The 23,147-nt window shown below is 34.7% G+C and overlaps 1 protein-coding gene across 4 annotated transcripts in view; it reads left to right on the top strand.

The window, feature by feature from the left end:
• Positions 1-3,172: 3,172 nt before the first annotated feature.
• The window catches only part of si:ch211-269c21.2 (carbohydrate sulfotransferase 8), a 50,930-nt gene continuing 30,955 nt past the window's right edge, over positions 3,173-23,147 (top strand). Inside the window, exons 1-2 of one of the 4 annotated variants that reach the window (XM_026202625.1) lie at positions 3,173-3,442; positions 18,243-18,451. In XM_026202625.1, coding sequence (XP_026058410.1) covers positions 18,277-18,451 — 175 coding nt within the window. In that variant the 5' untranslated portion in view covers positions 3,173-3,442; positions 18,243-18,276. Of the gene's footprint in view, positions 3,443-3,486; positions 3,538-4,586; positions 4,930-18,242; positions 18,452-23,147 lie in introns of those variants that run through there. The other 3 variants (XM_026202626.1, XM_026202627.1, XM_026202628.1) reach the window with 3 other exon arrangements.

Genomic DNA, 23,147 nt, shown 5'->3' with positions numbered 1-23,147 from the left:
GAATTGTTAGAATAAATAATTTTTTGCATTTGCACCCCTAGTTATCTGTTCCTCTTCTCTAAAGCAGCACAGCATGGCCTCGCCCCCTTTGCATGTTCCCGGGGGTGGGGTTTATCTGGATTTGTGATGTAATGGATCCGGGAAGAAGCTCGTTTTAGTCCCTTACCAGATTTTAGTAAGCATTAAACTGACATAATTTTAAAAGACAATATCTCCATTTGCATTGAACTTTCAGTGCTGCAACTTTGCAGATATTGTTTATGCCCAAACAGCAAAATTATACATTAACTAACTTTAAAAAAGTGAAATTGCAATCAACCACCCCTTTAAAGATGAAGTAGTAGTTAATTTTGAAGAAAGATTGTGAAGACAACCCTTTTCTTTTCATATGAATTACACTGATAAATTGTGTGCAATACGAACATGCATTGAATTTATTCTTCACCCAACAATGTAAACTGTCAGTCATCAGTTACTCATCCTCATATTGAGATGTCTCACACCTAAGATGTCTGTTCCTCCACTGAAAGACCATAAAGGTGTTGTAAAACGAATCCATATGATTAAGTGGTTTAATTTAAGTCTTGTGAATAGATATGAATGATGAATAGATTTAATTTAGGCTTTTATTTACATCTAAACAATGATCGACAAACGTACATAAATCACATCATATATGGTAAACATGGATGCTCAATAAATCATTCTTATCTCCTCACAAGTCTTGGATTAAACAACTCAATTAATTTGGATCCAGTGAATACATCTTAATTGACATTATGAACATTAACCAAAGATCTGTTATGGCAACTCTCGGAGGGATTTGCCTGGTGTTAATGTATTTGGTCTTGGCGGAATAGATCTGCTACTCTGCTGCTGCAGCAGACCAAGTACAGTGATTTGCTACTGCCATTTCATCCATAACATGCAGCTGTGAGCATGTGTGAGCATGTTAGAAATACTGCTGCTGCACATTTAACATTTACAAATAACCCCCATAGCATACATGATCACCCCATAGCAGATCTATACCGGTTGAGCTGAGTAAGGTGGAGGTTTCAGCAAGCACTCGCCAAGTATTTGAATCTTGAGCCGCGAGCTCATTGGCTACCGATACAGGAGAGAACCAATCAGCAGTGACGTGATAATGTCATTATATCAGTTAGACTCTATGGACTGTACCATAGAGTTTCATGGCAGAACCTTGTATTTGTATTGTTTGAAATGCAGGAAGGAGAGTGATGTCAAAAGTATTTAAAAGTAAATAAGAGTATGTTTTGGTTAAAATGGAGATGTGTCACTTTATCTTAAATATCTTTATTTTTATTGTTCTACAGATATTTAAACCGTTGCAATAAACTGCAGTTACTATTTACTGCTGTTCATTAAGGGGTTTTAGTAACTTTAAGTAAACACTATTAGATGGTGAACCTGCTGAGATATCATCTTGGACAGCTACGTCAATGGTTACGTTCAAGTAAAGGACCTTGAAGAAAATGTCCCATATCGCCTTACATTTTGGACTGGAGAAGAGATTTCAGGGCTGTGAGGATTGAGCAACAAGAAGACCTGAATCATATAGATCAATATTCTTTTGTCTTTTTCTGCAGTGAATAAAAAAACAATTGGTTATCTTGTGGCCAGCGAGGTGAAATGAATTGCTGTAAGGAATAGCGAGCACTACCTCATGCTGACGGTGAAGAAATGAAATGATGTAAACTGACAGTAATTTATTATAAAGCAATCAATATGTGCCTTCAGGATAGAGTAGCACAACAGCCTCCGGTACATCATTTAATCCATTTGGCGGTAGAAGTCTATTGTTTTGGAGTTTCTCAAGTCGATAGACAAAATAAAGTCATAAATAAAATCTGATCAACAAGAGAAAGGTTAATCAGTGTGGTCTTCTGGACTTAAATAAATTGTTCATGCAACCGAAAAAAAAAAAAAAACACTGAATGGGCTTGTTGTATTCTCATACCTTGGTAAAATAGGGCAGTGCAGCACAATGATATCATTCTCAGTTTTATAAATTCACAATGTTCCTTTAATCAGTCAGTCCCCAGAGTCTGAATTTATTTATGGACTGAATACTTATTTATAGACTCCTGTTCAGCGTCATCCAGTAAACAAGCATAAAAGAGTGTAGTTGGATGACATAAGTCTTATTTTAGTGTAAATGAGGTACTATTATAGTTTTGTTAATATTTTACCATGATTATTATTATTATTATTTGCCCATAATTGTTTATTAATTTATTTATTTTTAAATAGTGTGGCTGGATACAAGATGGCTGAAATTGTAACTAATTACAGGTAATAAATAGATTGTAAAAATAAAGTAGCCTTTATTAATAATTTAAATATTTATTTAATTAGCCTATATCATTCTTCACATATCATACATTCAAATAGTTGTTTTAATTAAACTTTGATGTTTATATTTGAAATAATTAAGATGACTTGCCATACAGTACTTCACTGTATTGTGTTTGTCATGCAGAACAGTTTTAGCTAAAAATTTAATAGAAAAATATAAATTAAATGCAAAATGAAAACTTGGACCTTTAAAATGAATTAATTTATTTGTAACATTAAATTATGAATTTCTTAAAATGTGAAGTAACTTTAATAATGTGATTAATTTGACTGGATTGATTAGGCTATATGATAAGGCTATGTATGGCAAGAAAATTAACGAGATGGAAAGTAATATTAAAGGAACATTCAGTATTTTGTAACATTTAGATTACAGAAAATAAAGAAACATTGCTTTTTTTCATTATAGAAGGTGCACGGCAAAAACAGTAAAATGTTAAAATGGTGAATGTGACAAAAGAAAACTAAAATGATTTCTATTCTTAAAAGTGTGAGTTTAATGTTTTATCCAGTATATTAAAACATGCATAATGGGGACATGAAAGCATAAGCAATGTCCCATTTAATATCTGTTAATGATATTTATTATAGCTAAGTTACTATAAAATGTTGTTATCCAATTGGGACATATGATGGCTCCACTAAATTAGAGCGATCTTATGCCAGTTCATCCGATCCGAGATAAATTCTATCGTCTGTTACAAAACATGTCAAACTTGAGCTTCGTCAGACTTTGATGGGTTATTACAGAAGCTGTTGCTTGGCAATATCAGCAGCAGCATCGGTGTCCCTAGAGAGCGCGCGAGAATAGAAGCACAGGATGCGCACGCCCAACACACACGAGCGCCGCGCGAGCGTTCACACATCTCTCCAAACACCGCTGCCAGCCGCTTTAAAGTTACACTCCGACCGTAGATAGGCGTTTTATTGCGGGCTGCGTTATATTTACCTTCCATGTTTTAGTTACTAACTCGCTAGTGAAATCTGAACCGTTGAATTCAGCTAGCATAAAACCTTATGGAGCGCCTACAGCGGCACATTTGAGCCTATGAAGATTGTTGAGGTAAGTGGTGCCTGTGCTAACGGTTTTTTCGTGCTTATTCCTACAGGAAAGAGTAGAAATATATCCCCCAGGCCAGAAATGTGAGCTTCAAAGAGGTAAGAAAGTACAAATGTCCGAGTGTTGAGGAGTGAGGAAACTGAGATAAATGTGAGAAGTAGAAACGCTGTCAGTATCGTTAGTTTGGGTTGCAGTTACTTGCAGATATTGTTTGAAATTGTTTAAATATTGTAACGTATTTCTGTATTTAAACATAAATATGTTTAAATAAGTAAGGTTAATGTTGTTTTATTCAATTGGTTGCTCAGGTGAAAATGATGAATGTCACTTTAATGAGTTGAACAAGTCGGCTTTCTAAGCATCTGTTGGACTGGAGTCTGACTCTAACCGTTAGACTGAGTGTCAGCAAGTCAGTGTTTTTAAATGATGCTTGGCTATTTATTTTCAATTGGATTAAAGGGATAGTTTGCCTAAATTCTGTCTCAGTTTATTTTGTTTACTGCTAATTAACTGGGAAGTCTCACTGAGATTAAAATCTCTTTTACAACAGAGACCTTGCCAAGGTAGCAGCCAAGACAAGATTTTAAAATAAAACAAATATTAAGTATGAATAAATATTAAAACAATACTTAAACATAATATCCTTTCACAAGCCTCAATGACCAGTCTGCTTATGACGCCTTTAAATTCACCAATAGACACACATTTATCAAGTTTTAGATCTTTTGGCTAATTATTTCATCCCAGGGTGCATAATACGAAAATGCAGTTCTGTACAAACTCGAAGCACTTAAAAAAATAAAACACTTGGAATGCATGAAAACTCAAAAAAGCATCAGTCATTCGCCATTTCATTTTCCCCCTATGAACTATAAAGTGCATGGTGACTGCAAAGAAAATCTTTTCGAATGACAGAGAGTTGTCATTTTTAGGTGTACTGTCCCTTTAAGAGAATTTAGTTCTAATTCCAGCATGCATTTAAATTCACTTTTGAAAGTTCTTTTGGAAAAAGAGCCTCAATTTTTTATTGCCCGTCACAGTTGGAAACAAGCGCCATGTGTGCTTTTCTGTCTGTCCAACAGATGCCACATCCATCACTGTGATGTTCATGATATAACTCACACCTTTTTAGAGGTGTGCTTCACTGTCTCATACAGATGGCTTTTGAGGCAAAAAGAGACATTCCCCTTTTTCATTCCGTAGGACTCTGAAAGGGAAGATTTAAGAGATCTTCACTCTGATTCCTTTGAATTATTTCTCGGCAGGCTATAAATAGGATGGTGACATGTCCCCACCAGCTTCTAGTTAAGAAATAGATGTGCTCAGAGGACAAGACCTTCTAGCACATGTTCTGTGTTTTCAACAGGATGATGATAAACCAAGGAGTGGTTGATACTGAAACAATTTGACCAGCCACTGTCTCATGTCTATGTGCATTGTGTCATAAGTCATCCCGAAAAGATTTCAGAAAAATAATTTGATGGAATCAAGTAAGTGCTGAGTTTTTAAAATGCCTTTTGATTTTTATTTACTCTTTTCTTCCAAATAAATACATAAAATATAAAATAAATAAATTAAATATCATTTGAAAATAGTGAATGGGGCCTTTTTGGAGGACATAAAAGCATAAATATGAAGCTTACTGTAAAAAAAAAAAAACTTTTTTGAAGTAAATAAAAAGATTATTGGAGTATATTTTTACAAAAATAAAATATGTTTCAGTCTTTCTACTTAAAAAAGAATGTTTAATTGTGTTAGTTTTTTGCATTTATTTGTAAAATATACTAGCAGTTTCTGGGTGAAATTGGTTTAAAAGTAAATCCTACACCATTTTTATTGATAGTGTAGTTTTATAAAACACTTAAACACTTTAAAATATCAGTTATTCTGTTAAATGTATGTCTGTTTGAGCTGGAAATTTGTTTAAACCATCTTTATAGTCATTTTAGGGTTACAGCATTACATTGTCATAGCAATACATTTGTACAATTTAATATACAAATAGCTTTACAAAAAATGTTATTGAACAGTTGTTTTTCACCTTAAAATAATGTAAGCACATATTTTGTTAAATCTAGTGGCTATACTATTGAAACTATTTTACTATTATGCATTGGCTCCGTTCTTTTCAATTACTGTCGATTAAGCTTAATTTGTACTAAACCCCAAATATTTTTTTAAAGTCACTTTATATGGCACATCTACCAAATGCATGTCTCTTTTAACAATTTAAAAATGAATGTAAGTTTAATCTTTAATCTGGGTCATCAACTATTCACCCAGTGAGTGAGTTATGACTGTCAGAGATCTTCTTTTCCCCCTCAAGGGGATTGATTTGATTGGCTGCCCAACATTTGGTTATTATCGGATCACTTTGTCTAGTAACAGTTTCTCCTGTATTTCACCCTGGTCTATACATAGGGTTATTTTCACTGTCACTGCCACTGCCACAGAAATTGCCTATATTATAGCCTCCTGAATTCTGTGGAAATAATACTTGTTGGGCAACTCATGCATTTTTTAGCATTATACTAATGGATGTTTGCTGTTTGCGGAGGGCACAGAGAGTCGTAACATTTTAAAACAACCACTTAAGTACAGAAATCACTTTGGTTTCTGTTTTGGCTGTATACTCGGTGCGTTTAAGATGACGGGATCCAGTTGTTTTCCATCATACATTGTAAATATGTTTGTGATGCATACTTTTTGAATTGCCATTATCTTTTGCTGCTTAGTGTTTATTTGTAGACCAAACATTTTAACAACAGTAGCAGTCATCTGGCAAATTATTTTAATCTGATGTTGATTTAGGTTCAATTTGGTGTCATTGCCATTGTTTATTAAAAATAATTAACTGCACAATTAATTGGAAAAAGGACTAAATTGGACTAACTTTTTTTTTATTTACAGTGAAAAATTACTAAGTAGCAATAGTAATATTTACTATTACATTTTTTATTTTAGCATTTTTATTTTTATTTAATAATAATAATAGCTTTTATTTTTACTGTTATTATTATTATTTTATATCCATATTGATGAATAATTACAACATTTTGGCCAAATTGTGCAGCCCAAACACAGCAAACCTACATTTTTTAAATCTGAAATGTAAAATTTATACCTGAATTTTGTAATTCTGAATTCTGAAAAATAGCACTTTTTTTTCCCCCAAATCTTGGAGCACGTCTACAGACTTAAGTCTGTTATATTTTGTTCATCTGTAACCATGGAGGTTATAAATTGTTATTTAAACCTTGAAGGACTCTATGGACTGGTGCATGTTATTGACTTCTAGTGCTACAGTAATTGAATGACTTCACCGACATTTCTTTCAATGATGCATGTTGTATTCAAAAGTGGACTAGTAACTCAACAATATAATATCAATTTATTTTCTCAGAGCACTGCAGTAATTACTTGGACAGCAGTTCAGCCCTGCTTGACAGAGTATCACTTTAATGTTTTGTAATAGCTGCCAGAGAATCCAAACCGGAATTACACACACACATTCCCACACTTACACAAGTCTTCATCAGCTCTTCAGCCCCACACACCTCGCACCCACACAGTATTCCTCTGTGAGCCTCATGACAGACTCTGCTGTCTGAATGTCAAGGACAAAATCAGAAAGCTCAGAGAGAAGGTAAAAAGACAAGTTCTCACTCTTTATGATTAGTCAGGCCCTGAGAGGATGAGGGGTTTGACATTCAAAAGATCTGCTCGTCACACTGTCTGAATGGAATTGAAGCTGGTGACATAGGCAATGCAGGGTGAAACTATGAAGACTGCTATGTGCAGATATTCCAATGCATATCTTGTATTTTTATTCTTAAATAATTCACTTAAACATGCTCTCCATGAGCAGGGTATACAATTGGGCAGTGTGTGTGTGTTTGTGTGTGTGTGTGAGAGAGAGAGAGAGAGAGAGAGAGAGAGAGAGAGAGAGAGAGAGAGAGAGAATGGTTTATCTTGATGAATTAAGTAAATACAACAATTTGTGTTCCAATTTCACTTTCACTTTTCATTCCGTAATGTTGTAAGAAGGGTCAAGATGATGTTATTTCTCAGATGTCACAAATTTAAGGAATATTACATTGGATTATGGATTATATCAAAATTATGCATTTGAATTGACCTATTGGTAAGTCCCGCCCCCCTTAGTTACTGTTGCTCTGTTGAGCAATGAACAAACAAAAGGAGTTGATCATTGTCTTACAATGTTGGCTGTCAGTTTGAAAACCTTGTCCCAAGAAGATACATTTTAGACAAAGAAGGACCGCCTGTCATTGAGGCGCATTCATGTGGGACTTAAATATGCCATGGAGGAATATATAAAAATCTGAGTGTTTACAGATCACAGTGCATGCGAGAGAATGTTATGCCGATGATACACGGGGAAACTCTTTGAGCAATTTTGCCAGGCAATTTATTTTGAGCAATTCGGCTTATGCACATTTTTTACATTGAGAATGGGTAACAAATTTATATCTGGATACTTTAAATGGGTTGTGGGTCTTGTGTCTCACCTGGTTGCCCGCTGACACCAATATTGCTCAAAAACTTGCCCCGTGTATCATCAGACTTTTGGCTGTCACGATCACAAATGACAAGGTAGAAGTAAATTTATTTACATTTAACTAGTTTAGTATTGAGAGGCACTTAAATGTAGACCTTGGAATAATTCTCTATAACGTGGAAACCTAAACATTCCTGAGTACCCCATGCAATTGATACTCAACTGCCACTGGCTTGTCTGCGTTCGAGGGGAGGGGCAATAGTTGATAATGTCAAAAACTCTGTGGTGGGACACACCAAAATTTCCATTTTTAGGTAGGAATGTTTTCTGTGTTGATGAAGTTAAGTCAATTCTGTTTTTATAGCACTTTGCACAATATACATTGTTTTAAAACAGTTTGAATAAAAGAGATGTTAATAAAACTGGATACTTTTAATGCAAGCTTAATTTTATGTTAGATAACAGTCCTTTGTACAAAGAAATGTGGTATTTGTCTCTAAAGCATTAATAAAGTCATAGGACACAAAGTGTGCATCATTAGTGGTATGTGCCTAAAATAGATTTCCTGCCATTAAGAACCATACATTCAAATGGCTGCATATAGCAGTTCTCACATTGCTTTTGCTAATTAATGAAGCAACTTAAGATCAAGCATAATGTAATGTGTTTTTTTTTGTCATGGCTAAACCCTGTCCTACCTACCAAAGCAAAATGTGTTTATGGGTTAATCTGCAAGTTGCACTTCTTTTTTTTTTTTTTTTAAATTTGCCTTCATTTGTAAAATTATTTCAGCTCAGTTTTTCCTTTCTCACTAGTAATTAAGGTATTGATTAGAGATGAGGAAACTGGCTTAGACCACCAGTTACAGCAACATTCATGGTCAGGGGACAGTGAGCTTTGACCAGCATTAAGGAGAGGGAAAGATGTGAAAAGTCTGGAGCTGTTGTTTAAAGATCATCCCTAGTAAACATCTGTCTTTTGGAGAAGCGTGCCACTGCACAGTAATATTAGTGTGTAATTTATTTCCCTCCAGGGCCAGAGTACCTCATGTGTAAGGGAGGTCAACATATGGTGCTGAGACGTGTGTGTGTGTGTGTGAGAGAGAGGAAGAACTCGAGTTGTTAAAACACAGTCGGTATTATGTAGTGAGCAAGCAGAGTGTATTTTGCGTGTGTATCGGATGAGTGCACGGGCCTGTGTTCGCCCCAGTGCAGTGACTGATGTAATTTACACTGTCACAACATGAGGCCGGTCACAAGATGACAGGAGAGAGGGAGAGCAAGGCATAGTGATGACTGACCTGTCAGCACTGATCATTTTGTGTGTCATGTGCAGCTTGGGAAGAGAACCTGTAGTGCTAGAACAGGACCTGGATGAGAGTTTCTGCTGGGTGATGGTCATATGTGTTGACCATGATTTGGCCAAGCAGGACATGTATTTGGATCAACATCAAGCAAACATGGTAACTATTAAAGGAATAGTTCACACATAAATGAAAATTTGCTGAAGATTAACTCAGTCCATCCAACATGTAGATGAGTTTCTTCATTGGAACAGATTTGTAGAAATGTAGCATTATATCACTTGCTCACCTATGGATCCTCTGCAGTGAATGGGTGCCGTCAGAATGATCCAGAATAATCCACATACTCCAGTCCAGCAATCAGCATCTTGTGAGGTGAAAAGCTGCATGTGTAATGAACAAATCCATCAAGATGTTACTAACTTTAAACTGTTGCTTGCACTTAAAATACAAGTTTTCTACCATTATATTTGTCTCAAGTGAAAATGTTGTATTTACTGAATCAGAAGCGAAATATGTACAGATTTAGCATAATGTACTAGTCATAAAACTTTTGGAAACAAATATGTTGGTTGATTTTGATGTGAGCGGACAACGGGATGGATATAATGAATTATATGGACTTATATGGATTATATTATACTGTATATTTTAGCCAGAAGCAACATTTCAAAGTTGAAATGTTTTAATGATGGATTTGTTTCTTACAGTCATGCAGATTTTCATTTGATAGGGCATTAATTTTAAAGGACCCTCATTCTGACGGCACCCATTCACTATAGAGGATCTACTGGTGATCAAGTGATGTAATACTAAATTTTTCTACATCTGTTCCAATGAAGAAACCATTTATTTAACCACCCTTATATTTAGAGGGATATGATAACTAAAATCATGCTGATTTTTTTTCTAGGACCAACAAAAATGTGAAAATGTCCTGCTTGAAAAAATCATAAAGTCAATGGGTAGTAGAAGGATAAAAGAACCTGAGTGAGAGCAGTGGCAGACAGTAGCATCTGGAGACTTGCATGGGGCCGGTTACTATGGCAGTGAATCTCTTAGGACATTAGGGAATATAAACTCAGCAGGTTGCATCTTAGTCAAATTAGACGCCTTACTTAATTTGATCCAAACGAAAAAAAGGACTGTTAAAGATTCATGGTTCATTAAAACATTTTATTAAGGATATGATAGCCTTCAAATGGAGTCAGAATTATCGTATTTGCAAGAAATTGTATATTTTTATTAAATTGCAATTTCAGATGATGCTCACATTGCCAGTGTCTGTGTGGAGCAGAGCAACAAACAAGTCTCTGGTAAATGTTAATCAATCATTTTGGAATGTATTGTAATTTTCTGTGCTGGATTTAAATAATGTTTATGCCTTATGGACAAAAATTTTAAAGTTTCCTTTATGCCAAAAAGAAAAGAAAGAAAGTTAAATACCATGCATAAATGATAGAAATGAAAATGATATATAAGTAAACATAAAAATATAAAAAAAAAAAAAAATCAGAAATGCATGGCATTTTGCAATAATAAATGACTGAATAATGAATGCTAAAGGTTCCCACATGATGCATAGTCTGTATTGATGATTCACACCACACAACACTCTAATGACTGATGAAAGATCATCTGCACCTCATGACAAGGTGTTTTGTAATAAACAGATCACCCTAAATCCCAGTTTAACAATCACGTGGTGCAAGTAATTACTGATCGTTGACAGCTATGGATTATAAGATATAGCCTACAATGAACTGTCTGCAAATACAGTGCCATTGTGTTTGATTTATGAAACCAAAATGGGTGGGCATAGATTTTAGATACGAGATGAGATGAAAAAGAAATTGAGGAGATTTTTGAAATTCATGCTCTTTTTACAGATTATTCAGTATATCCATGCAGAAGGCAGCTGATGGATGAGGGTCCTGTGTACACATAGGACCAGGTTTAACCTCCCTCTCTGTCCTTCCTTTGATCCCCAAGTAATCACAGCCCTTCCTCCATCATGTTCTAGCAGGAGTTTACTTAATGAAAAAATGCTGTGATCTGTAAATAAAAAGGCTTTGGCGAGTCTCCAATCATTAATCCACCCAGGTTAATATCACACATGCCTGGGAATCAATACGGTTCTTCCCAAGCAGAGGAAGATTGGGCAAACCTTTTTTATTCAGATTTTTTTTTTTTTTTTGCTGAATGTCCAGAATATAGTGATATCAAGCTTTTTTTTGTATATTACATAAACCCATAGTTCACTACCAACACTCAAACCAAAAATGTGCTCCTTTTAATCTTTAACAGTATATCTGTTATTTTATAATTTATAATAGTCAGATATTCTTATTAGCTAGTCAAACAGTAACTAATCAAATATTCTTACATTACATATGTAAAACTTTTCTGTATTTTTAAAGTTTGGCTCAGGTGCCAATATACTGGTCATCCACACAAATATACATTTGTCCGCTTAAAAATTTACTTAAATTGTTAATTAATTAATTACAAAAATGTAATAGTTATTGTTGTTAAAGATAATTTGTTTATTTCGTATATTTTATAAAATAATACAGTCACTACTATTATAACTACTAATAATAATTATTGTTAGTAGTAGTGTTAATATATGTATGATTAATAACAACAATAATAATGATGATTATAAAAATACATTTGAGATGATCGTAAGCTTTCATGGTCTTCAAAATATAAATATAGTTTATTTTATATTAACAGATACATAAACAATAAATATATAGAAATATTATTAAGAACGGTAAAAACAGCAATAATTATTAACATTGTTAATAATGAATTATTATTAATTTATATGTAATTTTTTAATTATATATCTGTTTATTCCTTTTATGTTAAAGTCGTTATTTCTTTTTTTAATAGGTATAATACCCCACTGGTGTACACATACCGCTGGTTGGGAATCACTATCCTAAAACCCTGTATGATTGGAAAGCATGAGCCGTGAGTCGTGCATGCCGCAGTATCATTTTTATTCAGTGTGAGAGCATCACTATAATGAGACATCTTTCATTCACTCCGGTAATACCTAAGGAAGTGGGCTGGAGAATATTTCAAGGATAAGCTATTTTCTCCTTTGATGTAAAGTATAGAAAATAAATGCGCAAGTGAGCATGAAAGCAGATTTTTGATAATCAAGTTAATAATGCAAAGGAGTCCCATATCTCATTTATATAAAGATCTATTGATTCCTGTCTGTGTGGCGAGAGTGATTTATTTCACCATTTCGATATGATTAGGGAGGAAAAGTTATTTTAAAATCAAGTCATTTAGGTAAGCGTACTGTGGAGATTCTTCACTTTTCATTTACATTCACATTGCATTTCAGTAGAACAGCGTGTTTTTTTTTCTAATAAGAGCCAATCGTTGTAAAAATCTGAGCCTTTTTTACTTTTTTTTTTTAGCAGATCTGCTATATTTATATAGCACACTTGTTAATGTTCGAGTAAATCACCTAAATGCTCAGTAGATACCATAATCCATGAATCCAAAGGTTCTGACATCACTGGGTCCTCCACAGCTTTCAGAAGACTTTAGAAACTCTTTTTGACAATCAGTAATTATATTGTAGGTAGGTTAGGATTGATTTTATTTACATATATAAAAACTTTATTTGACAACTTGGATTGAACTAATCATATCATTTATCACAGATAGCAAATTTTGTTTAGTCTCTCTGTGGTTATTGAAATTACTGGACAAATCCCAGTCCTACAGTGCCAGTTCTCTGAACAAAACTACCTGAGCACTAGGGTTGTGCCGATAGACGATAGTATCTTGTATCGACAATGCTCAGAGATATCGATGATATCAGATGTCTTTGTCGATAGTCAAGATGATATTAGGCTCATTCTTCTATTAATGTATTCAATTACAATAAAAATACTTATTTTTATTTTTATTAGATGACCTATTATAATTCAGCTATCAAATTGCCCCGCTTTTTCACTTTGGCACCGTATTTTACATGTTAGTTTATCAATATGTTTAACATTTTATTTTTTGGTGCATCCATATAGGCTCACTCTCGTGCACATGCATGGTTTAAAACACTAAATATTTATGCTATGACAACTCTCTTGGCCCATTCATGCACGATAATATCGTGTATCATTGATCTCATGGGCTGACGATATGCTGATTTGAAAAATGACCATATCGCCCGACACTACTGAGCACAGAGAATCATCAAATGATTTTACCTTGGAATGGGAATTATTATTCAAAAAAGCTTGTGGTGATAAACGCTGCTTTTTTAATAAGATTACACTGAGATTATGTTGACAAATCAATGCAATATGGTTGCTGTGTTTGAATGTTGTAAACTGGATCAATGGTTTTAATCATTTCTAGTTTCAGAGTACTGATTCAACAGGGTAATAATTGCAAAAGTGAAGTATAATATTCAGAGCAATGATGAATGTGTGTTCGGCAAGGAAGGACGTGGAGTGGGAGTGGGGGAGAGAGACGGTGGGGAGCTTACAGTGGTATTGATTTGTGAGTATGTCCTCCATCTGTCACTGTAATGAATGTTAATGTGACACTACACAGCGTACAGAAGCTTGGACTGGATACACCAGTAATTTAAGAGTCAATGCTCTTTTTACCTTACCTTTACTAGGAACTCATCTTTTGCAGAACTCAATTTGCCGTTCTTGTTACATCTACATGGCCTTGCATCTTTTGTAATTAACAGCTGTCCAGACAAGTGATACAAATTTGATGTTGTCTGTTTATGGAAATACACAAATTTAATTTATGATGGGTAATTGCGCACATCTGGTCTTTGCAAGTCTGTGATGTGGTTACAACTTCCAAATATCCACCAAACTGCAATCAAACATGATTGAAACCAGCCACTGTGCTGTACCTGAATTACTATACACAGTTTATTAGCACTAGTATATGACTTCAGACTTGACAGAAAATGGATCTTATTTACTTTATACATGCTCCTGTTCAAATTACATCATATGTGCATGTAAAGAGAAATGTTTGATTTGTGATCTTTCATCAGAATGTAATAATAACTTGCTCTGCTCTGAAATAGTGCATTTTGACTCACTTTTAATAGAAGACTTAAAACTTTTTTTGATGTGGTGAACACCCCAAAATGATCCCTCTATGATGAAAAATATACTTGTGTATAAAATATAATTTGGAAAAATATTTAAATTATATTGATATTGTTGTTGTTTTTTTCATTGCTACTTTAGATGTGCTTAAAATAATTTTGATTAATCTCTGATAGATTAACCATCTTTTACAAGGCAAAATGTTATTTTATTATTTTTCTCTGAACCTTGAACTGAGCTTGAAATTCTTACTTTTTTTGGCCACATGGTTATTAGAATAACATTTCTTTAAAGTGACTTATTTAAAGAATAACTTTTAAATGTAATTTCCATATTTTGCATGAAAATTTGAGTCTGACTAATGGGCAAAAACAACAGTTGCATAAAAGATCTTGCTGAATAAAAGCAATAATTATAAAAAACTGTCAAAGTGGAAAAAACGTAGCCCTTTCGACCTGGGTTTGAATTAGAAGTATAATTACAAGTGGATGTCAAATCTAAGATCTTAAAGGCAGGGTAGCATCTGGTGAGAGAGCTGCTTTCATTAAAAGAAGATCCTGTGGCTCTAGTAAGGAGAGCAGCTCTAGATTACATCCACAGCTTTCCTTGTGCTACTCAAGACCTTTTTAAATCCCGCTATCATACAGGTCAGGGATCAGCAATATTCTTGGACTGGGGTAATGGGGGAAGTGGGGCAATCCAGGAAAAAGCAATCAAACCCAGATAAAAGGAAAGGAGGATACGATGAAGGAGCAGGTGCATGGGGTGTTTTTTTACTCAAAGCTGTTGTTTAAGAAATGTAACCCCCATCACCTCAGCCGTGATTGCCTTCAAAGATATGACTGTACACGTCAAGCTGCAATTTTGGTGTTTTGATGTGGGAAGATGATAAGGCCAGTTTCCATCTGGCAAAGGTTTGATGTTCAGTTTTACAGTGGAAAATGTGGCACTTACTTTTAAGTGCTGAATGGAAAATGCATTCAAGCAAATGAAAATGTCTTTGCAAAGCAAATGAAGCTACATATACAATGCTAACATAATTTCTGTAATTGCTAGGCTTTGGTTTATTCTGATGACATGGGACAAGTTCACATTTTTTTCCCATTTCAGAGGTCCTCACTTACATATATATATATATATATATATATATATATATATATATATATATATATATATATATATATATATATATATTTAGACATGTCCACAATTGGATAACAGGTTTGCAAACCTCATATAAAATGAATGGAAAATAAAACACCTCATGTAAAATTCAGTTTGACCTTCTGAAGTTGACTTCAGTCATTTTCTGAAGATTAAACATTTACTTTTGCTATTTTTTTAAAAAGAGTTTCAGGCACTGATCTATAATCGAGAACTGGAAATTTCTTTCAACATGCTATCTTAAGGGTGGGAGATGCTGTGTGTATCCAGGTAAAGCAAAAGCACTTTATTTGGCCTTCCGATAGTAGATGCATTTAGGAATCTTTAAGTTTACTTACAACAGAACAGCAATGCTTTTTATGGACGACTGTTTCATGAACCTATGAGAGGAGGTAATTCTAACTTCGCTATGACAATCTGGCGCTTCTGAATCAGCTACTGGAAGTATGTTTTGTTAATAGTTTAAGTATTTTCTATTGACTGTTCAAAAGTTTTGCGCGTCGTGTTTGTGTGTTCATGCGTCTGTGTGTGTGTGTGTGTGTGTGTGTGTGATAGAGAGAGAGAGAGAGCATCATTCACATTACAGTGGAGTCAGCTGTCTTTACTGTGCATGGCTTGTGTACTGCAAACACATAGGAGCTTCATCACTGTGTCTGTCACGCAACTCTGTTCCCCTTTCTGGCTTGAACTGACAGTAAAATTAAGGACATTATTAACTGTCTTTACATTTATTTTGAAAGTTGAAGGTCGTGATTATACATTTCCAACAAGTGCTTGCGGTGTTTGGCCAATCACAATGCTCTGGCTCAGTTGGCCAATCAGAGCAGACTGTGCTTGTCTGAAGGAGGGACTTTGTAGAAAGCAACACATTTGAGAGAGGCGGGGCATAGAGGACTTACAATAATGTACAGTATTTGAAAAATAATGTTTTTTGAATATTAAAGCATGTCAACATATTCTGTTACACCAAATACACAAAATAATGATCTTTAAAAAAGCATCATATGATCCCTTTAAGCACCTTTATTTTTATGAGTGTATATAACAAATGACAAAGTGCTCATTCTAAAATTTGAATAAAGATTTATGCTTTTTATACCTTTATTCACATTGTAACGTTACAGTTATTCATTGTTTATGTAATTTTGCTCGTTTTTATTCATACAGTATGCTAAATGCAAATGCTTCAATAATGATTTTGTTAACAGCATTCATTTTGAAACAGGTAGTGATTTCAACTGTGTTTAAATTAATGATGAATTTAACATTTATATATAACATTTTACATGAAAATGGTAATGCTAGTAAAACACCATATTTGCACAATCTTGGACTTTAAAAATATACAGGACCATAATATATAGCAAAACTTCTTCATAGAAATAACTGACTACATACAGTATGGACTTAGACAAGAAGCTTTATTTCCAAGATGATGCATGGTAAGCTTTTCATTTCAGTACAGCATAAAGCAATATAGCAACAGAGGCTTGTATTGTACTGTATTATTATATTTAAAAATCATTTTCTGAATCTAATAAGTTCATATTTGATAATTCCTGAATAATTACGTACATAAAGAGGCTATATTTTGTCTAACGTTATCCTGTGTCGGCAGTGCACAGCAGACATACCCACCTAAATGATTTAAATATAAAGCTTACCCTGCCCAAAATGACCATAAACATTGCAGATTAACATTTACATTGCACATACTGTAGACATAACAAAAACTCATCCTGTGTGACTGATTCGCTTCAAATCGGGTGATTTTAGGTCAGCAGTTTGATGGTGCTCTCTGCCAATAAGGAATAGTAAGATGGCGGCTCGAACACTTCCGGTGGCTTCAGAACGCGATCAGCGATCCAGTCATTATATATAGATCAGTGGTTTCAGGCCCTATTTTGCAGTCTATTTGCGAAAAATGCCATTTAATGTTATTATGCACAGACCTATTAATAATGTTAGAAGCAAATTAATTCACATCAGTCTATAATTTCTTCCTCAGTGCACCAGATTTGTTTGGTGTTAAGCTCCGTGAGGCATATTTTATGATGAATGTTTGTAATAAGAATTTATGTTTGTGTGGGTCGGTTGAGTCAGGGAGTCTAATCTCACAGAGTGTAGGATACACGTGGAACAGGCAGGGCAAGATGTTTCGTGTAGGCTTCAGGTCCCTATAGGCATGGAGCACATGATTCTTTATGGTGCTCTCACCTGCTGAGAACAGCAAACCTGGCACACACTGTGCCTCCCTTTCTCTCTTTATTGTTCTCTGCCTGCATCCTCTCTTATGGGAAATGGGACCTTGCAGTCAGCAGAATATTCATCAGATAAATCTGCAAAAACACAACACGCTATTTATATAAATGCATGCTCACTGTAGTACGCAAGATACAGAAATAAAAAATTCACAAATGCAGACAGCCAATTGTCCTTTTCAATTTATAAGTGACTGAAACTAATAAAAGTTTTCAACAGTTCCGAACAGAGAAAATGTGAGTCCTGCTTGCGCATACAAAACTTGGCTCTGTAGTTTTCTGGGTGTTACAAGGTGTTCAAAACGTACCCTAAAACTTCTAGTTGCTGACCCTAAGACCAGCGGCTTTGTGTCTACCTCGTCTTGCAGTAGTAAAGCTGTAACGACTGCCTCAGTTGCTAAGGCACAGTGTTTTTTTTCTGTGTGTGTGTGTGTGTGTGTAGGTCCCACCGTCAGGGCCGTGCGTCACAGGCCGTGATGTGGGTAGAGTGTAAGGTGCTGGAAGCTGGCTGTGGAGGCAGAAGGAGGTCCCTGCGATCAACGGTCATGAGACTCCCCTGCTCCTTTTGGTTCCTGCTGCTGGTAGGCGCTGGAGGTCTTCTTCTGCTGCACCTACAGGACCTCACAGAGACACTCCAGCAACAAAACCAAGGTCTGTGTAACATCTGGCTTATTTTTGAGGAATGTGTTCACACTTTTAAAATGTTCTGATCTTAATGACTGTCAAAAATTAAGTGCTTTTATTAATGTAAAAATATAATTGAATATGACTTAATACAGCTTGCTGCTCACAAGGTTCAACAGAGATAAATCAGAAGAATCCAATAACACTTGTGGAAAACAATTTCCCTACATTAATTTTGCTTTCATTTAAATTTTCATTCATCTAAATAAAAATATTAATTGTGATAAATTGAAAGAAATCTCATAACACTTGTGGAAAATAATTTTAACCAACATCACCACAGCATAATAGACAGGTGACAAAAGATAATAATATTTCTAATAATAATAATAATAATAATAATAATAGAAAAAATACAACATATAGAAATCTTTTACAAATTTTAATATAAAGTAATCTCCTTGAAGCTAAAAATTTATATGGTTTAATAAGTAGGGGTGTAACGGTACACAAACGTGTATGATTTCGGTACAGCAGGAGGAAAAAATACTGAACATATATATATATATATATATTTTTTCCAATGTTTTACTGAACAAATTGCTCTTTCTTTAAATAAATTAAATTATAATGAAAATTTTATTTAACTCTACCTCATAAAATAAATAAGAATCTATAGTCCTAAAATTCTACCTCCGCTTCTACTCTAAACTATAGGGCGCCTTTTTACATTACCATAAGGTTACAATTAACAACAGAGCGAAAACTTTAATTTAATTACTATTTATTTTTAACTGTAATAATCAACACTCAAATTAAAAACTTGTATGCAAACATGAAGATAGAAATAGAAATACAATGCTACACTGTGTCGTCAGAGTTGGTATTGTGGCTTTATCAGACACTTAACATTTTATGAAAATCTAGATGGCTGTGTCGGAGTGCATCACATTAAACAATTTCATCAATTTACAGGTTAACTTTTATTGTAGCTATATGGGTGCTTAGTTTTTTTTCTTGTTGTAGTATAATACACTTGGCAAAAATATCATAATATATAAACGAAAAAAGTAAAGACCTAATGGCTACAACTAGACGGTAAAAGCTTAGACTCTTCTCCACTCTTCAAACACACAAAAAATATTAGCCTTTACAGACATTGGTTACGTCTCAATCAGCTCCCTAGCTCCTGAACTCGTGTATCAGAATATTGTGTACACGAATTTGGTCACTGGGAAGTTCCCTGACTCTGATTGGGACAGTGATCACTCGAATTCCAGTGACATGATTACTTACAGCGTCATCGGACAACATTGTAGAATGTCACCACGTGAATTAATAAACAGCAGGCAGGACGATCTCTTTAAACACATCATTCTGTTACATGTTCTTTCAACATTTCAGTCGAATATTAATTATAAATGTTAATTAGATGTGTTCATTTCCTGTCTATTGATGAGTGTTTTTAAGGTGCATCTTGTGATTTATTTCATGGTGCGAACGTTCCAGTGCACTAGAAGAGTTTCGCAAATGAGACAGCCCTTAAAATTGCTGATTCCCTGATCAGTGCCCTGACTACTAAACAAGGGAGCTGATTGAGACACAAGTTTTGAGGTTTCGTTGAAAGTTTGAGGATCCAATGGTGTTACAAGCTTTAGTGACAAGCTTTTTTAATGCTTTTCAGTGGAAAAATATTTGTAAAACCCACAAACAAACATAAGAAAGACCAACAGCACTTATTTAAAATATGATAAAGAGAGATGAAGTTTGGATCATTTTTCACAGCACATCTGACTGGTCTAGGGTATGGTAACTGCCATTCTCTGCCATATACAGAAACGCCACCCCTCCCGATACCAATTTTTTTCAGTAAGAATACGTGTACCATAACTCCAATATTAATAAGTTATCCTATATTTAAGACATGGTGAAATCCCAGTGTACACCTCTGTAAGAGCTAACGATGTGTTTGATTACTGCCACTTTTCGGTTTATTTGAAGTGCTTGCATGCGGTGAAGTGGGCTTTAAAACTCACTGTGTCTTCCCTGCAGAGCCATCAAAAGCTGCTAATGTTGTCTGTTTCCGTCTTGCGACAGAGGACAATTGTTAGCTGAGCGCGGAAGCTCATGAGAATGATATTATACTGATTGCGAGAGACGCGGGGGAGATATTGCGACGTCTCTCGGAAATGTGGGTCAATGAAAAACTCTTCAGAAGGTCTTAAAGGAAATTTGCCTGTCAACCTCACTGTTGTTTGTTGATGCAGTATTTAACCTTTTCATTTTAAATCAAATTAATTTGCTGGGAAATGATTTTAAAATGCGTTTATGGCGATTCAAAAAAAAAATGAATACAAATAAAACAGTAAACTGTTCATGAATTGTCATTCCTGACATATTCCCTACACATCCTGAGTAATTTACATGAGCCTCAAGCTTAAACGCTTGACAAGACACAAACAATTTACGTTGAACTTCCCTAAATGCATTACATTTGAGACGTTTGTTGCTAAAAAAGTAGAGCACTTTAGCGCATTAGAATCTAATAAGGGAATGACTAACCTGAGATGATTGAATCTTGCGTTACTATTGACTGAGGGATTGTGTAAGCAGTCATTGGTGGGGAAGCTAAATAACAGTTCAATAGTGCCCTGGAAAGGCAGTCTATTCAGTTTCATCTCTCCAGTGCTGATTGATCTGTCTCTCCATACCCTCTGATCTAACCCGCCCAGTCAATGACAGCTGTCTCTGTGGACCCTGAATCATTGGCAGTGAAACTGCGGCTCAAACTAAGTTTTGGCACAGAGGTGTTTCAATCTGTTGAGGGCTTGTGTGGTTTTTCCATCTTAGAAGAGAAGAATTTTTTAAAAATATTTCTACTGAACTAATATTTGTTAAATTATATGGGGACAAGCAGAAACTTGACAGAATACACTGTAAAATACAATAAAATATATTACTGATTACTGAACTCTTTCCCTGGCAAACACATCATTTTCTGGGTTTCCACGTTCTTGATGTTATATGCTGAAGGGCGCTATTAAGCAACTCCTGAATGAGTCCCGATAAAAAAAAAAAAAAAAAAAACGAGGAAGATGCAAAAATTATCAATCTCCTTTGCAAGCGAAAAAATGTGATCATCAACAATAAACAGCATATAATTGAAACTGCCTAAAGTTATTGAGTGAAGTGTCGATCCAGGAAGTGGCAAAGGACTGTGCAAGCTTTGGGGGTGCTGATGGAAGCGATCTACTACCTCTTTGCTTTGATCACCGAATATGATTCAGATGCAGCATTTGATAAAAAAAATTCTCAGCTTTTTCTCTCAGAATGTTGCTTTTTTTTGAGTGAAACTAGCCTACATTCAAGTGTTGATAATTATTTAAGATAGAATTAAAAAAAAATATTTAAAAGTAGAGGCTCTGTTCTTTATTTTGCTGTATTGCATGTTCAGATGTGCATACAAAAAAATATTCTTGGGGTCATGCAATTTTGGTGAAAATGATAAAAAATGCTTGCAGTGCCTGGCATTTTTATAAAATATAGAGTAATAATAACTTTTTTTTTTACCATATTGAAATCTGTTTTTGGAAAAGAATTGAATACTTTTTTATTTAGCAATGATGTAAAGTATTAAGTATTTGTGTATTTACTTGTTTTTCCCCAGAAAGACATATTGGATTTTTTTTTCTTTCTGTTCAAATGCATTTCGTAATTTTTTTTATTTCTCAAATTTTCAGCAGACTCCCTAGCAGCCCTCTGGAGTTTGAAAACGCCTTGATCATGTAGTCCTCAGTGTAATCTGATTCTAATTTGCAAAAAGTAGAGTTTTGATGATTGGCTCTTTTGTAAACATGACTTCCTGGTGGATTAATAAAATCCAAGGTTTTGGTGGGTAACTGGGCATTAGCATGAACCCATTATTCCCATCTGCTACTGCAGATACTGTCTAAATACACTATCTAGACTCAAGAAGCATAATTTGACATTCACAGCTATTCAAAAGAAGCTGTGGATGGACTGCCTATAGCTCTATTAGCTTTCATATGACTCTCCAGTCTTGCTGTATAATACTAGCATTTATTTCAGAGCAGTTACAGTCAGTGGTTATTATACACTTGCCAGTACAATGACCAATTGCTTTCATCCTAATACATCAGCAGCGATGCATTACACAACACTTTCAGCAATGAGACGGTTGGTGAAATAAACTAGTGGAGAATTTGAGTGTTGGAATATTGGCCAACAGAAATCGAAAGAAATGCTACAGGCCCTGGAGAGGGCATATCTTCATTAAGACATGCATGAAAGAGAATGAATCACATAAAGACGGTCTTATTTATCTAATTACAGCTGTGGATCTTTCAACACTTGTCTAATTTGATGTCTTGCTGAAATTTACAGTTCTTACATTGTTTCCTTAGACTTTGTTGATGTGTTTAATGAAACATAGAGAAATAAAAAATGCACCAGGTGTTTTCTTACATAGATGGGGACATGGTGTTTTATGCAGAGAGGAAGCAAACAGACATTTCCTCAACCCAGACATTTAAAACTGTGCTCTAGAAAGTCCAGTCTGAACCTTTTAGCCCTCTTCACAATTATCAGATCAGTGATAGACACTCCATTATGAGGTAATTACTACATAGTTACAGTGATAACATTGCAAAGTGCCTGAGAAAGAGTTCTCAGCTACCAAAAAAAAAAGGATGTGATCAGTCAC

This window comes from Carassius auratus, chromosome 25, assembly GCF_003368295.1.
Source record: "Carassius auratus strain Wakin chromosome 25, ASM336829v1, whole genome shotgun sequence".
Taxonomy (NCBI): domain Eukaryota; kingdom Metazoa; phylum Chordata; class Actinopteri; order Cypriniformes; family Cyprinidae; genus Carassius; species Carassius auratus.
The sequence above is the reverse complement of the archived record's forward strand: the minus strand, read 5'-3'. Positions and strand labels throughout refer to the sequence as shown.